The 15,289-nt window shown below is 33.5% G+C and overlaps 2 protein-coding genes across 4 annotated transcripts; one reads left to right on the forward strand and one right to left on the reverse strand.

Annotated features, from left to right (window-relative positions):
- The first annotated feature begins 74 nt into the window (after positions 1–74).
- Positions 75–3,971, forward strand: LOC144558764 (uncharacterized). 3 transcript variants are annotated; one of them, XM_078307629.1, is made up of 12 exons: positions 75–378; positions 907–1,636; positions 1,774–1,851; positions 1,943–1,999; positions 2,135–2,215; positions 2,455–2,535; positions 2,643–2,708; positions 2,832–2,903; positions 3,039–3,110; positions 3,189–3,251; positions 3,332–3,759; positions 3,880–3,971. In XM_078307629.1, exons 1-12 carry the CDS (start codon positions 265–267, stop codon positions 3,940–3,942), a joined length of 1,905 nt encoding a protein of 634 aa, XP_078163755.1. In that variant the 5' UTR covers positions 75–264; the 3' UTR covers positions 3,943–3,971. The 3 variants fall into 3 exon arrangements, with proteins under 3 accessions (XP_078163755.1, XP_078163756.1, XP_078163757.1); XM_078307630.1 differs by having other exon boundaries at positions 76–378; positions 3,189–3,242; XM_078307631.1 differs by lacking the exon at positions 2,832–2,903 and having other exon boundaries at positions 80–378.
- Positions 3,972–4,722: 751 nt separating this feature from the next.
- LOC144558206 (late embryogenesis abundant protein At5g17165-like) lies at positions 4,723–7,453 on the reverse strand. The gene is made up of 2 exons (XM_078306985.1): positions 7,254–7,453; positions 4,723–5,197 (listed from the first exon to the last, which is right to left on the reverse strand). The coding sequence occupies exons 1-2, from the start codon at positions 7,355–7,357 to the stop codon at positions 4,954–4,956; spliced, it is 348 nt and encodes a 115-aa protein (XP_078163111.1). The 5' UTR covers positions 7,358–7,453; the 3' UTR covers positions 4,723–4,953.
- Positions 7,454–15,289: the final 7,836 nt, after the last annotated feature.

The following is a 15,289-nucleotide window of genomic DNA, read 5'->3' on the forward strand; positions in this document are numbered from 1 at the left end:
TCTTACTCAAACGAGTCGACATAATTCCTTCTTTGACCCGCTACACTATTTAACTCAATGAAACTATTACAGAATATGGATTTGTTCCACCAACGGTCAATTTTCAAAATTTGAAACAAAAAAGGAAACCCTCTCCGCTCCCCACCGACCCGCCGCTCTATATAAGCAAAGACAGAGCTCAACTCAAAAACCCTAGTTCATTCATTTCCCAATCTCATCTCTATTTTCTCTTTCTTTCCGTGAATTTCTCAAGAAACTCTAGCGATGGATTTTCATAGCCTTGCAAGGAGGGACCTCCAGGCGATGTGCAAGAATAACAAAATCCCAGCGAACTTGACCAACGCAGCCATGGCTGATGCTCTTCAATCTCTCAAATCTGTAAGATCAATATATTTTCTGATCCCCTTGTATCTTTAGATCTTTTTTCTTATTTTCTTGTTTCCAATTCGTGTATTAGTTAGTATCTTTCTGTTTCTGTTAAGATTAATTGGTTCTTGATTAAGTATGCCTCAATTTTGTGACTCAAATCTTGTACAAATTCATACCCCATCTGATATGATTAGGTTTATACAAAAAGTGGTGCGAGGTTGAAAGATGTTTTGAGGGGCAAAACAGTCCTTTTAATAATGTGATAGAGGAGACGGGTGAGTAAGCTTGTTGAGTCTAGAAAGAGTAAAATTAAGGCTTCGGTTGGTGCTTTTGTTATAGACTTGGAGATAAAGAATGTTGTTTTGAAACTTCCAAAAAAAAAAAAAAAAAAAATACCACATCTGATATAATTTTTCTTACAATTTTAATTTTTTTTTAAGATTGGATGAAATTAAATAAAAATAAGATGATAAAGCAGATCTACTAATTCATAACGTATATGATTTTGATTTTCTGTTCTTCTCATTTCGTTTTCAGATTGAATGGGTTGAGGAGATCAAACAAAAACTTATGCCTCAGTCTGAGACATTTGAACAGCATGGCAGCCCCCTTCCGAGATCTCGAAGGGTGGCCGCAATATCCAGCGATATCTCAGGTTTTTCTATGGGTGAAATAAATGATAAAGAGGAGGAAATGAATAAAGAAGCCTTAATCGAGGCAAACCAAACCCCATCAACAGCAGTTCGTCGGAGCCGAAGGATTCAGAGTTCCATGAGTACAAGAACCCGTGAAGGAACCAGCACTGCCGGTGCTGGTATGGGTACCGGTACAGCTGGTACAAGGACAAGGAAAGTGAAGAAAGAAGAGGCACCAGCTGAGGCGGTTGATTCGGTGGTAGAAGTGACACCAGCTCCACAGCGTGGCCGAAGAAAGGCTGTGGAGACACCCGCTCAGGGTGTAATCCCCAGATCATCTGCACGCTCTACTGGTATGGGTACCTGTACAGCTGGTACAAGGACAAGGAAAGGGAAGAAAGAAGAGGCACCAGCTGAGGCAGTTGATACAGTGGTGGTAGAGACACCAGCTCCACAGCGTGGCCGAAGAAAGGCTGTGGAGACACCCGCTCAGGGTGTGGTTCCCAGATCGTCTGCACGCCCTACGAGACAATCCACTAGGAGGTTGGCTGAGAGCACGGGAGGTACAAGGGTTACAAGAACCTTGACCAAATTGGCCCTTGATCCAGTTGATGACAAGGAAGCTGAAACCGGTGCGTTCATTGTCCAAACAAATTTATTTTAAATTGGCAAAAGTTTTGCAAGATTGGGGATTTTTTTAATGCTTTCATTTTATTCCAACAGTTCCTCTTCATAAGGTGTTTATACATTTTAATATTTTGATCTGCAGATGTTATTGAACTGAGAAGAGCCACTGAACCTAAACCTGCTGACAAGTTGGAAGTCGAGAAAGTGGCAGATCAAAACCGTTAGTGCATCTGATAAACCTACCATTTTTTTCTCCTTTTTATATAAGGCTCTTGGTTTAGTTTCTGATTTGAGGTTTTTTATCTGGACAGAGGTCAATGAAGTATCAAAAGAGACTGAACAAGCTGAAGAGGCAGAAGAGCAAACTGGTAGGTTTGCAACCAAATTTGATATATAACATTTGACTGATATTCTCTTGTTGACTTTGTAAATGACATGTCTGTTATAATTTATTGCATGAGGTTCTGATTGGTACTGAACTATTTTTCTTATGAATGCATCAGAGGATGTTGATCTAGTGAAAGAGGATGAACTGGTTTCAGATGAAAAATTGAATTTGGTGGAACCTCATGGAGAGCAAATTGGTATGTGTGAACCAAATAATTGAAGTTGTATTAATTTTTTCTTGTTGACCAAATAATTGTTATTTCACAGTTGCAAAAGATGGTACAAAACAAACCTGTAATGATTGGTTTATCTAATTGGCATAATTAAAGTTCCATTCTTGTTCTATGATTTCTGGTCTTGTTTAAGTGAAACCTCTCCCTGACCTTTCAAAATAAGAGCCTTTTCTAATAGTGTCTTATTATGTTCCTCACTTCAGAAATTCCCCAAGAGAAGTCCAATACTGACACAGAGGGAAGCATACAGGAAGAGTTGAGCAGCAAAGCATCTGAGCAGAAAGGTTAGAAATTGGCTAAAGAGGTTCCTGTTTGACATCATTAAAGTCTCCCATTTTGATATATGCTACAGTATCCACTTACTAAATAGTTTCTTTTGTGGTCAATTCAGAAATTTTAACTGAAGTTGAAGCCGTGGAAGAACAGTTGAACATCAATGTGTCTGAGGAAGAGAAAGGTAATAAATGTAATTGTGTATTAAAAAACTGTAAATTTGCTAAAGAGGTTCTGTTTGACATATTTAAATTCTCCCATTTTGATGTAGCCATTTCTAAAACAGTTTCTTTTGTGGTTACTTTAGAAATTTTAACTAAGAAAGTTGAAGAAGCTGCGGAAGAACAGTTGAACAGCAATGTATCTGAGGAAGAGAAAGGTAATAATTGTAATTGTGTATTAATAAAACTGTAAATTTGCTAAAGAGGTTCTATTTGACATCTTGAAATTCTCCCATTTTGATGTATTCTTTTGTAGCCATTTTCTAAAATAGTTTCTCTTGTGGTTAATTTAGAAATTTTAACTGAGAAAGTTGAAGAAGTTGTGGAGGAACAGTTGAACAGCAATGTGTCTGAGGAAGAGAAAGGTGATAAATATACTCTCTTTTAATTAATATCCCTTGTCCCAGAATTTGTCTCTAAGTGCGTCTTTGCTTGTACTGCAGTTGCATCTCTTTTATCTGACAGAAATGCAGCACTTATCTCAGAAGAAGGACAAGGTATCAAAGGTATCAAAGATAATTTTTTTATCAGTCTTCTTTCTCATGTTGCTATTGTTTTTTTCTAATCTTTGAAATTTCCATGTCAGTGGCGCCAGAAAAGGATGAGAGTGAAGTAAATCAGACCATTCTAGCTGATTCACCAATAATGGGGCTTGTATCAGAGATCATGCAAGAAAACAATTCAGATCTCCAAAATGCGCTCTCTTCTGACATCATCACCCTTGATCTCCAAAATGCCCCATCTGGCTTGTGCCTCTCATCTCCTATCAGAGCACCAGTTGACAAAGGGGTTGAGAAGATGCTTGACTCAGTTGTGAGGCACTTTGCTAATACTAAGATGATTGATGCTTCTGAGGTCCAAAAAGAGGTGACTGACAAGGTTGTAAGTGATGATGGATCTGAATTGGTGCAGAACGAAAATGCAGATAAGGAAAGGGTGGATTTGAAAAGTATGAGCTTGAGGAAGCTTAAAGCTTTGTACAAGGACCGCCTAAATGAAGTGAACTCTAAAAAGGTAATTATCTTTACTCAATTATTTATTTTACTATTGGTAAAAAAAAGTGACCGTGTTGTAAATGAAATCTATAAGGTGATATCTGATGATTGAATACCTTTTTGTTGTTGGAATGTTTAGATCGTTGAAGATGACGGGAAGAGGTTGCCTCTAGGAAAGTTGGATGAAAATCTTCTCGTTTGATTGTCCAATGGAAGAAATTTTAGTAAACTTCTAAAGTAATAAGCAAGTGTTTTGGCTTGTTCTAGAGAAAGTTCATAGTTTTTTTTGTCTGTCTGAGATATGTGGGCCATGAGATCATGGTTCCTCCAAGACTGTTGATCTCTGTTTGTTGGATTTGTATGTTTGTGTTGAGAATTAGTAGAAACAACATCTCTTTCTACTTTTCTTTCAAAAATTGCTATTTAATTGGACGGATTGCAAATTCAACAGAACTTGTTTAGTGTCTTTTTTCAATTGAATATATTTCTGGGCTGTGTAGGTTTGGTTAACAACTGCACTAAAATAAAATTGTAGTGTTGAAAAGAAAACAACAATTTCTATGACATCATGGAAATTGTGGAATTTTTTTGGATATTTATTGTATGGCTACAAGCGATCAAGAGATAATATATCTACCCTTTTTAGTATCGCCTTATCCGTTGTATTGAGAAAAAGAAACCTTGTGCTTTACAGCGCAAACGTGCTCTCTTAAAATTGCAACTCTTTTGCTATCCATCTAACTATACACATTATTACACCCCCCCACTTTCAAGATATGATGACAATTTTCTGATTTCTAGATGTAACGAATGTAGTTAATTAAAATTAGAAGAATATATAGCACTGCGTTATATCTGTTAATGGACAAAAGAGTAACCTAGGTGGCCAAGGTTGTTACACAATGCAAATACAAAATTTATTGAAAAAGAAATTTTTAAACTGGTAACCACCGTCACAAGCACTTCTTAGACTGACAAAAGATTCATCAACCACAGGAATTAGATAGGAAATGAAGCCATATTTTTCTCAATATAAACTGGTACTGCCTAAAGGCAGTAAATTTATTAATAATCATGCTACAATACTTCATTTCACATTTACATACATCACTGGCTGCAGAGACATACATCACTGATTTATTGCACTATTATTATTGCTATAAAGTATGGAATAATACTCTCAGGCACCCAGTTTCAATTTCAGGTTCGACTTTTATATCGAATCCTCTGAGAAGCGGAACCACACCTTCTGGTCAAGCACTGAACTGGTACTGTTTGCAGACTGGTTCTGGTCAGTTGTTCCACCACTGACAGAAGCGTTGGCTGGGCCAAATACACCGGTCTTTGGATGTGGGCCCCAGTACTTGTCAGAATTAGTGTCAATCACATAATCTGGCACCACACTCGGCCTGAGCTCTTCTATGTTTTTGTCGTAGGTTGAAGCATGCACATTTCTCCTGTGTTTTACAATTAAATAAAATCAACGAGTTATTAATTTAATAAAAATTTCATCAAGATGGTATGTTGTTTTTTTGGAACAGTTTCAACAGGTTGAGCACTAAATTTCCTCCTTAGCCTAGTTCTTTTGCTTGGGAAATTGAAATAGGAAATATTAGTTGTGCAATAATATGTAGACCTGGTTTAGTTCGTTATAACGAAAACAAAGCAACAATAATTGTATCTTAATCTTAGCAATGTCATTTTCACAAAGCAATTCCGCATTTGCTGCATTTCGTACGAACCGATTGCACCTACATCAGTGATCTCAACCTTAATAGCATTTGCTCCAAAATTAGGTGAAAGGAGGTGAAGAGAATTGAATTAAAAAGGAAAGGGACCAAAAAGTCTTCTTTATTATCAAATTCCAATTTAGAAGATAATAAAGGTTATGAGGAGAAACAGAGTGAAATAGTATAATTTTCTTTAAAATTTCTTCATCCCCAATTTGTAATGTAACCAGTTTATCCCCAATTTATCTATTTTCATATCCTCCCAAAAAAAAGTACAGTTTCTCGGGATTAGATGAAAATTACCAAAACAGGAAGAATTACGAACCGGCGAATAAAATCTGCTCCTTTTCTTGAGAAAAGGAGGACCCTCCTATTCTCGAATCCGAACCGTTTAAAATCAATCAAACGGCTTCAATTACATCTGATTTATTTATGCTTTGAGATTCGTGCCATGTTAAAAAGAAATTGAAGCCGTTTGATCAATGTTGAACGGTTCAGATTGAAGAATAGGAGGGCCTCCTTTTCTCAAGAAACGGAGCAGATTGGCTTCCTGGGCTAGCGGTACACGTGTCATTCCAGTTAGTCGAAAGACCAAAATACCCCCACTCTATCTCAGTTCTCAAGTCTCAAATGTTCGATACGGCGTTTGCTTCGCAAGCAAGCGAATCGTGGAACCTTTTTCTTCGGAGGAGAAAAATGGAATAGAAAGAGAATCGTGGAACATTGATGCAACGGTTGGGAGATTGTTGAAGGGACGGATGGAATTGATTGTACGGATATGGTGGTGGCCCACTTGAGCAGAAAGGTGTTTTTTCTTTTCTTTTCTGAAGATGAAGTCCTTGGCTAAGCGAAAAAATACATTGGCGACTTTGATTTTCCTCTGTGTCTTGCTGAGATTAAAATATTAAAGGATGGTCATATCATCTGAGTCACGTCGACCAAATATGATTCGCGTAATAATTTTATTATAATTTAAGTTAGTTTATTCAAGATTCATTATTTGATAAAGATCTAACGGTTCTAATACACATGCCGTGTCGTGACTAGATATTTCGCGTGACGTGCCGTGTCAAATTTTCAAAAGATGGTCACGTTACGACATGCGAATTATCATGGCATGGGACACGCGAGTCATGACACGTAACCGACACACGTACTGTGCCGTTCCGTAATGGAGTTGACTCCGCCATGTCATTTTTCCCACTCTACCCTTGGGCATGAAAGGTGTTTTATAATTTTATTGCAATTGGATGCATTTTTCTGAGCACTGGACGACACATGTTAAATCCATTCCGAATTATTTTTGTCTATTCCGGTTTTTGAATCTTTAAACAACAATATTTAAAAAAAAAAAATCTAGTTCTATTAGACAATTTTGTACTAATATCTGAAGGTATATAATTAGTAGTTTTGACTGACATAGGTTCAGCTAAAAAATACTTCATTGTTTTAATATAGAAATAATAGACCAAACACGCCGCTTGTGAGTCTGATCAACAGTTTTGATTAAATAAACAAATATTTAAATTTTTTTGAAGTCCATAGACAACATACTTAATACCAGAGTTTATAAACGCATTTTGATAATTTCTGGAAATAATCCTTCTTTATAGAAAAACATTAAACAAATTATAAGTATATTATACACAAAAAGGGTTAACGTTTTTATCATTTGCTCTGATCTTAATTAATTAATTGATCTCGGATGGTTTTATATAAAAGAATATTTTCTCTGGAAATGAGAAGAAATTAAGCGCAGAAAGAGTTGGTACTAGTTTAGTACCTTGAGGCAGAAAGTGGTACGGCCCGGGAAGAAGAGAGGATCTGATTCCCAAATTGCTTTCCAACGATACCAGCGATCGTTCGCCCCTTTGAATTCACTGCCATCCAATAGAGAAGAGAGAGAGAGAGAAAGAGAGAGAGAGACTATAGTGTGTTCTCTTCTTGGTGTGAGAGAGAACGGGGTTGGTACGATGGAAATGAAGTAGCACTATGTGCCCCGGTATTTATAGACCATTCTTTTCTTTTCCCATTCTAAAGGTTTTTTTTTACAGTGACTCTTGTAATGCAATTTTTTCAAAGCAGCCCTCAACTTCATCAAATTACAAACAAACATTTTAAGCAAATATATTGAAATGAAAATGTTGAGTTTTCCGAATTTATGTTTCAAAAAATATTTAAATCTTTTTCTTAAAAAATATAAACAACAAAAATATCATCTAATTTAAAAGTATAACGTCTTAGCTTATTGGCAATTAACTGACTAAATGTTTTTGATATATGACATATTTTATGAAGAAGCAGAGATTTTGCTCATGCTTTTGATCCCCCCTCCCCCCCTCTAATAACTATAATTTACAATCTAAATTTTAAACAAGAAATGTGAAAACAATCTTGTTTTATTTCTAAAGCAATAAACTCTTGTAAAAAAAACAGTGTTCTAAATAGCTAGCTATAGCTTTTTCGGACCCTAAAAGCTATGGTGCTATGGGCGATGTATAGCTAGCTACTTAGTACAATCACTTTTTTTTTTTTAACCGTCCCGCTATACTGCTATAATCGCTATTTAAATCATTGAAAAAAAATGTAAAATTCGAAGTTCGTTTTGTATAATATTAAGAAGCTGACAAATATGCACATTCGAATTTTCACATTTGTTGTGATACAAATCGAGCAAAAAAAAAATTATAATTTTTAATGTGAATCATTACTTTATTTAGACAATTCATTTGACACTAAAATATCAAAAAGTTTGAATGATGTACCTTAAAATCGATTTGCACCCAAACTTTTTTATATGTATATTGCTCGAATGGATGCTAATAAACATTTATTTCTTCAAATATTGCATGTTCTCTGTAAATTTTACATCACTATATTACTTTATTACGAGGAAGGGTTAACAATGAATTTAGTAATAAAAAACTGAAAATTAAAAATTGAAAATTGAAATAACTAAATTTATATGTATATTATTGAAATAAATAAACTAATAATTAAATTTCATATCTTTAATAAATATCAGGTTCTAAATAACTAGCTATAGCTGTGCTATTAACCGCTTTTCTTTTATAATGATTCTAAATAGTTAGTTATGGTTGTATTACAAAAATCTCATCATTTTTATAAATATAATATAAGTTCAAAACTACACGCCAGTTATACTCAACGAATTCATTCATTTGGCTTGCTACACTTATTTTATTGCATACTTTTTCTTTTTTTATAGAAGGAGAAGCACTAAACCGTGTGTTAGGTGCATAAAATTCAAAGAGTTGTGGCATGGTAGCTATGTCGAAATGCGAAGGCAAGATATGGGCCAGTTTTGACTTCATAAAAATATAAATTATGCTTATAGTGTTGAAGTTTAAATTTAAGCTTATTGAAATTTCAAATTTAACTTGCTAAGAAGTTAGAGCGCTTGGGCCCAAATGAGCTCACTAACAGTCCCAAAAGATTCGCACATTGAATTATTTTCACAGACCAGTTTTGACTTCATACAGTACACAAACTTATGCAGTATTGTTTAAATTCTATAGTATAGTCTGGGCAATGCACATCAAGTAAAAACCGAAATTTTTATTTATACCATAATAAAAAACAATAAAAAAAAAAACAAAACAACCCATTTGGTGAGAATTCGGATATTATCTAGGCCGTCATTAGATCATTTAGCTGCTCTAAAGACTGAGGGCCACCAATTGACCCTACAACCTCAGCTTAGAGATCTCCAAATGAAATAGCGCCCCTTTGTTTTTTTTTGTTTTTACTTGTTATCTGTGCCCATCCGTTTGTATACAATAAAAAACCCAGATGCAGCCACTATTTCATTTTATTGTTCTGCTGTTTAAAAAAAAAAAAACAAACAAAATGGGGCCCTTATTTTATTCGGAGGCCCCTAGACAGAGACCGGTCAATTGACGGCCTTTAGTCTTTGGGGTCACTAAACGATTTGACGGTTTGAGTGAATTTTGAATTCTGATCAAATGATAGTGTTTTGATTCATTTTTTTTTTTGTAAATATGGTAGAAATAAAAATTTCGGAAGTAAAAACTACTCCTTTAAAATATTAACTCCATCACTTCATTAGCATTAGCATGTAATATGATACAACGGAAGAAATCATTTGACTGAAATTGTTATAAAAATGACAGAAAATCGTATGATAAAAGTTGCACTGTTTGGATGGAAATGGAATAAAATAGCCATTACTAGCCGACTAGATTGCCTAGCTTTGTTTCAACTTTTCATGGTTCAGTGGAATAATAACACATACATGTCACGATAATAGCCAACAAAATATATCCAATTTTCTAGAAATCAAAACTTTGTGCTGAGCAATATAATTATCGCTTCACACCTGTTTGGATGGAGAATAGAGAAAGGAATGAAGAATAGAAGGGAATGGAATATAAAAAAAAAGATTAATATATTTAATTTTTTTGTGTTTGAATGATTAATGAGAGAAAATAAATTTAATTTTTTTTGGTCTTATTTTTTGTTTGGTAAATTAAATTTTAGAAAGTTAATGAGAAATTCAATGACTGTTGTAGAATTGTGATACAAAACTTGTATGAGAATTATATATGTAAGAAATAGAGTTTGACACTTGTATTATTTTTTTTTAAAATATTTGCAACAAAATGTATTTTTATCCGTTACATTTCAAATTGGAAGAAAAGCCAAACAAAGTGTCAGGTACAAGACTTTTCACCTCATGTATTCTTCGTCTCAAACACAATTTTTTATCAACCAAACACGATTCAACGAAAAATTTTCTTTTCTTTTCATTCCCTTCCTTCCTCTACTCTCCATCCAAACAAAGTGTCAGGTACAAGATTTACAGCAGGAATCTGAAATAGTCAACATTTTCACTTACGCAAGATTAAATATTCGTGTTTGCTTTCCTAAAAAAGTGTTCTTGCAGATTTTGTGTAAGTGGCAATGCTTTTTATTTATGTCCTGGAAATATAAAAAAATTATCCTAAAAGGGGTACCCTATTTTTTTTCTTTTGTTAGATAATAATTCCAGTTAACCAGGAATTTTCTGCTTTTTTCCATGTTAATAAGATCATCGAAGTTACAAAAGTCAAATAAGAAAGAAAAAATGAGTTTGCTCAAATGAGCTTTTAATTGGATTAAATTAAAATTATTCTTTTCTTTTTGTTTATATAATTTTTTTAGTAAATGTTGGAGGTAAAATCAGCCAACTATTTAATATCCACAATAAATTATTTTTTTTAGATTTCAAATCTGTAATTTCTCAGACGGAAAACATTATTTTTGCCACTAAATCAAATACTGGTTCTCTTTTTCTTCACATGTTTAAGTGAGACATACAAAAACAAAAGAGATATTGTGCACATTTATGGTTAAATAAAACACGACATCATCAAAACCGTTTTTTTTAGTTACCACCCAAATAATTTAGAATTAAATGAATACCACCCGAATAATCAGATTTCAGATTCCGCCACATTCGCACCATGGATCTACGGACGGATCGCCAACCCGTTCGCAAAATGGATCTGCGGACTGACCTGTTCGCACCATGGATATGCACACTGACCCGTTCGCACCATGGATATGCGAACGGGTCATCGGGAGCGGGTCAGGTCGGGAACGGATCAGTTCGCAAATCCATTACGCGAACGGGTTAGCGATCCGTCCGCAAATCCATGGTGCGAACGTGACGAAATCTTAAATTTAGTAATTTGGGTGGTATTCATTTAATTCTAATTTATTAGGGTGGTAACTAAAAAACGGTCATCAAAACAACCACTAATCAAATATTCCTATTTCTTTTTAGTAGTTGTTCAACTTAAGCCTGTTTAATGGAAAATCTTAGAATAAATTCCCTATTCCAACAAAAAAATAATGAACAAAGAGCACTAGAATGAAGCAATGGTAAGGTTGCTTTGCTTATTTCAGGGGGGTTGGAATAAATGAAAAGGTTTTTAATTTACGCTACCAATAATAATTTACTCTTAACTATATAGAAAATAAAGTATAAATACAAAAAAAAAAATGAATATAAATGAGAGTCAATTGAACCCCCATTGCTTGAGGATGGTTCTGCCCCCGGTTGCAAAGTAGCAATAGATTTGAAGCATATTAAGATAGTTTCCATATATTAGAATAATATTCGCATTATGACCATATTTTCTTTTTTATAATATTTTTGAATTTGTTGTATTATACGTACAACACATTATTTGTCTGATATATTAATAAATAATATTAATATTTTGATATATTATATGCATGATTAAATGAGGAATTATTTTACAAATTATTTACATTTTTTATTTTATGAATTAGTTATATATCAAAGTTAATATAATTTGAGTGCTATTTTATATTTAACAAAAATCATTAAATATAGATCATTACATATTTCAAGCTATTAAATGAACGGTAGAAATCAATTTCACGTGCACAATATAAATATTTTATAGATAACAATCCAACGGTCAAATTTCAAAATTAATAATTACCTTTTTGTGATTATATATTACCAAATTACTTCGTTGTTAAAAAACCCATCTTCAATTTATTTTTTCTTGAGCAGCGAAAAAGACACGGCCATTTTTATTAATATCCTTTAAAAAAAACTTAATTTTAAAAATAACCCTACATTAAATTTTTTTTACAAAAATGCCCCAATCGCCAGGCCCAAAACACAAGCGGACCGCCCGTGGGACGGGTGGTTCACTGTTCACTATTTTTTTTTTTAGAGATCTTAGTATTTTGATTTAAATAATTTTGTGTAAAAAAAGTTTTATTATTTAGAGTGTATGCCAAAAAATAAAATATTTGATATATTTACGAAGTGATGTCGTAAAACAAAGTTGGTTGATGTCTCATAAAATAAGCGATCTTCAATGATAGGCAAAAAATTATGTGAATCCATTAGAAATTAAAAAAAAATCGTTTTTAATAAAGAAATTATAAATATTAATATGACAATGAGAGAGTACAAATATCTTTATTATGTATTTATTATTAAATTTAAAACTTAAATATTAAAATGAAACCGTTAGATCTTATCAATTTTCTCTATGTTTGTATAAAATATTTTGATATTTCAACTTTGTTTTAATTGAATCAGAAATTTACAGAAATACACTGATATATTGTAACTTTTGTTATTGGATTTTGTTCACTTTTTTTGTTAGATAGGTATAAAATCATTGTTATAAGATGGTTCTAGACCATTCAAGCAAGTGATTTAGTACCTATCTTAAAAAAAGTAAAAAAGTTTCAAATAATATAAAATTGGATCTCCAACCACATTTTCATATTGATATAATGTTGAGCGATTCAAATCAATTATTCAGACTTTGGAAACGGAAATAAATATGCGGAGTATGAGTAGAGTACAAAACCAACAATAGTGTTCTATGGATATAATATCATAATAGATATGCTCTTTTCAAATTACTTTGTTTTCATCAGTTAAAAATGAACAAGGTCAACCGAAATTAAAGAATGTTTATAAATTATGTGGCATCCAAAATTCAACATAAATGGATGTTCATGAGAGTATTTGAAAGATCTCTACAACCTCCCCCAGAAAAAAGAAAAAGAAAATCCCCAGAAGAAATTTACCGAGTACGCAAGAATTCATAAAAATAACACTCTCATGTCTGTTAGGGTTCCTATGGTTGGATTCATAAAAATAACAAAATTTACCGAGTACGCAAGGATTACCAGAAGAAAAGAAACAAAAGCACTAGCTAGCTCAGTATGATCAATAGATGTAATTTCTACTATTACGTTACCTTCTCTTCAGATTCTTCGGCTACATTTTCAGATTGTTCATCAACTGTTTCGCTCGTTTCTACACTATCTTCTGATTCTTCGGCAACATTTTCGGCTTCATTTTCGGATTGTTTATCACCTCTTTCACTCATTTTTAGACGAATAGGCCTCTCCATAAGCTCCTGTATTGAGGCAAAAGGCATTATCCACACAAAACACAGAGGAAATATCGCTAACTAAAATTGAAAATTATGCAAGCAGAACTAAGTACTCAAAATCTAAAAAGTATCTAACAATTAAAATTAATCTATTAATTAAGCTCCAAGCTACATAGGCATACTGTTAGCCCTCAATTGTGCAATTAATCGACATTACAACTTGCCCCTCAATAGTACAAGTAGGCAAAACTTTCTCTTACATATCATTTTGAACTTCAAACAAGGGTTGCAAAAAAACATTTATTGGTTAAGACGGTAAACAAATCCTATAATTATAATATTCTGAATTATAAAAATACATGGCTAGTTCTAAAGCCACATATCAGGAAAAAAAAAGTAACATTATGAAAGTAAAATAAATATTTGTAACTTAAAGACACATGTTAGTGAACAAAATTAAATATACTAAAACAATTTTTTTATGTGGGTGAGCACCTGGATCACAAACCAAAAACAGAGCTTCTTGTTTAGAGCATGGGGGTTCGAAAACAATAGAAGTCAGAAACATGCGGATCAGCCAGTACTATGGATTCATATCTATGTTTTCAAAGTTCAAACGATCAATCCGAACAGCTCAACATGATCTCTATATGAAAATGTAGCTGGAGACCGGATTTTACGTTCGCACCATGGATATGAGAACGGGTCATCGGGAGCGGGTTAGGTCGGGAGCGGGTCAGTCGAGCGGGTTAGGTCAGGAACGGGTCAGTCCGCAAATTCATTACGCCACCACGTGCGCAGATCCATGGTGCGAACGGGTCATCGGGAGCGGGTCAGGTCGGGAGCGGGTCAGTCGAGCGGGTCAGGTCGGGAACGGGTCAGTCTGCAAATCTATTACGCGAACGGGTTGGCAATCCGTCCGCAGATCCATGATGCAAACGTGGCAGAATCTTAAATTTAGTAATTCGGATAATATTTATTTAATTCTAATTTATTGGGATGGTAACTAAAAAACGGTCATCAAAACAACCACTAATAAAATATTCCTATTTCTTTTCAGTAGTTGTTCAACTTAAGCCTGTTTAGTGGAAAATCTTAGAATAAATTCCCTATTTCAACAAAAAAATAATGAACAAAGAGCACTAGAATGAAGCAATGGTAAGGTTGCTTTGCTTATTTGAGGGGGAGTTGGAATAAATGAAAAGGTTTTTAATTTTTTGAATGAAATAGGAAAGATTTTTTTAGATGATGTTAAATTCTGTTTAGGCTGATTAATCGGTTGATTAGTTGTTGGCGGCGATTAAATCATTATAGAATTTTCCTACTAATCGGCCAATTATTTCCGATTACGGCCGATTATTCCCAATTATTTCTAATTAATCGTTTGGCGGTACCCTGTCCGTCCGACGACCGCATACCATTATTTACAACACTGGTTTTTCCTATTGATTAATCCAAAGAAAATAATTGTTCAGTATGAATTGTGTTAGAAAAATATTGAATAAAATCCGACCCGATCATTTAACGTATATGTATAATAAGTTTAAATCAATGATATATTTCACTTTTTTCTTCTTCAAGGGCCTCATAATATACAATCACCATTGTGATTGACATTCAAATTCGAAATTGTAAATATAATAGAAATTTAATCGTACTAGTTGATTAAGGTTCATTTACATTTGATTATTTTCCCAAAAAAAAAGTACATTGACTCAATTTTTAGATTGTTTTGATATAATTTATGTATGTTTCATTAAACCAAAGCTAATCAGTTTTGTTATTATATTAAAAAAATTGATGTTAGTCCATTGTAAAATTCATGAAATTCAACTGCCAAAAGTATAAATATGAAATAGTTTCAAGCTTAATTGATTAATTAAAAATTGGAAGGATT

This window comes from Carex rostrata, chromosome 8, assembly GCF_964058835.1.
Source record: "Carex rostrata chromosome 8, lpCarRost1.2, whole genome shotgun sequence".
Taxonomy (NCBI): Eukaryota; Viridiplantae; Streptophyta; class Magnoliopsida; order Poales; family Cyperaceae; genus Carex; species Carex rostrata.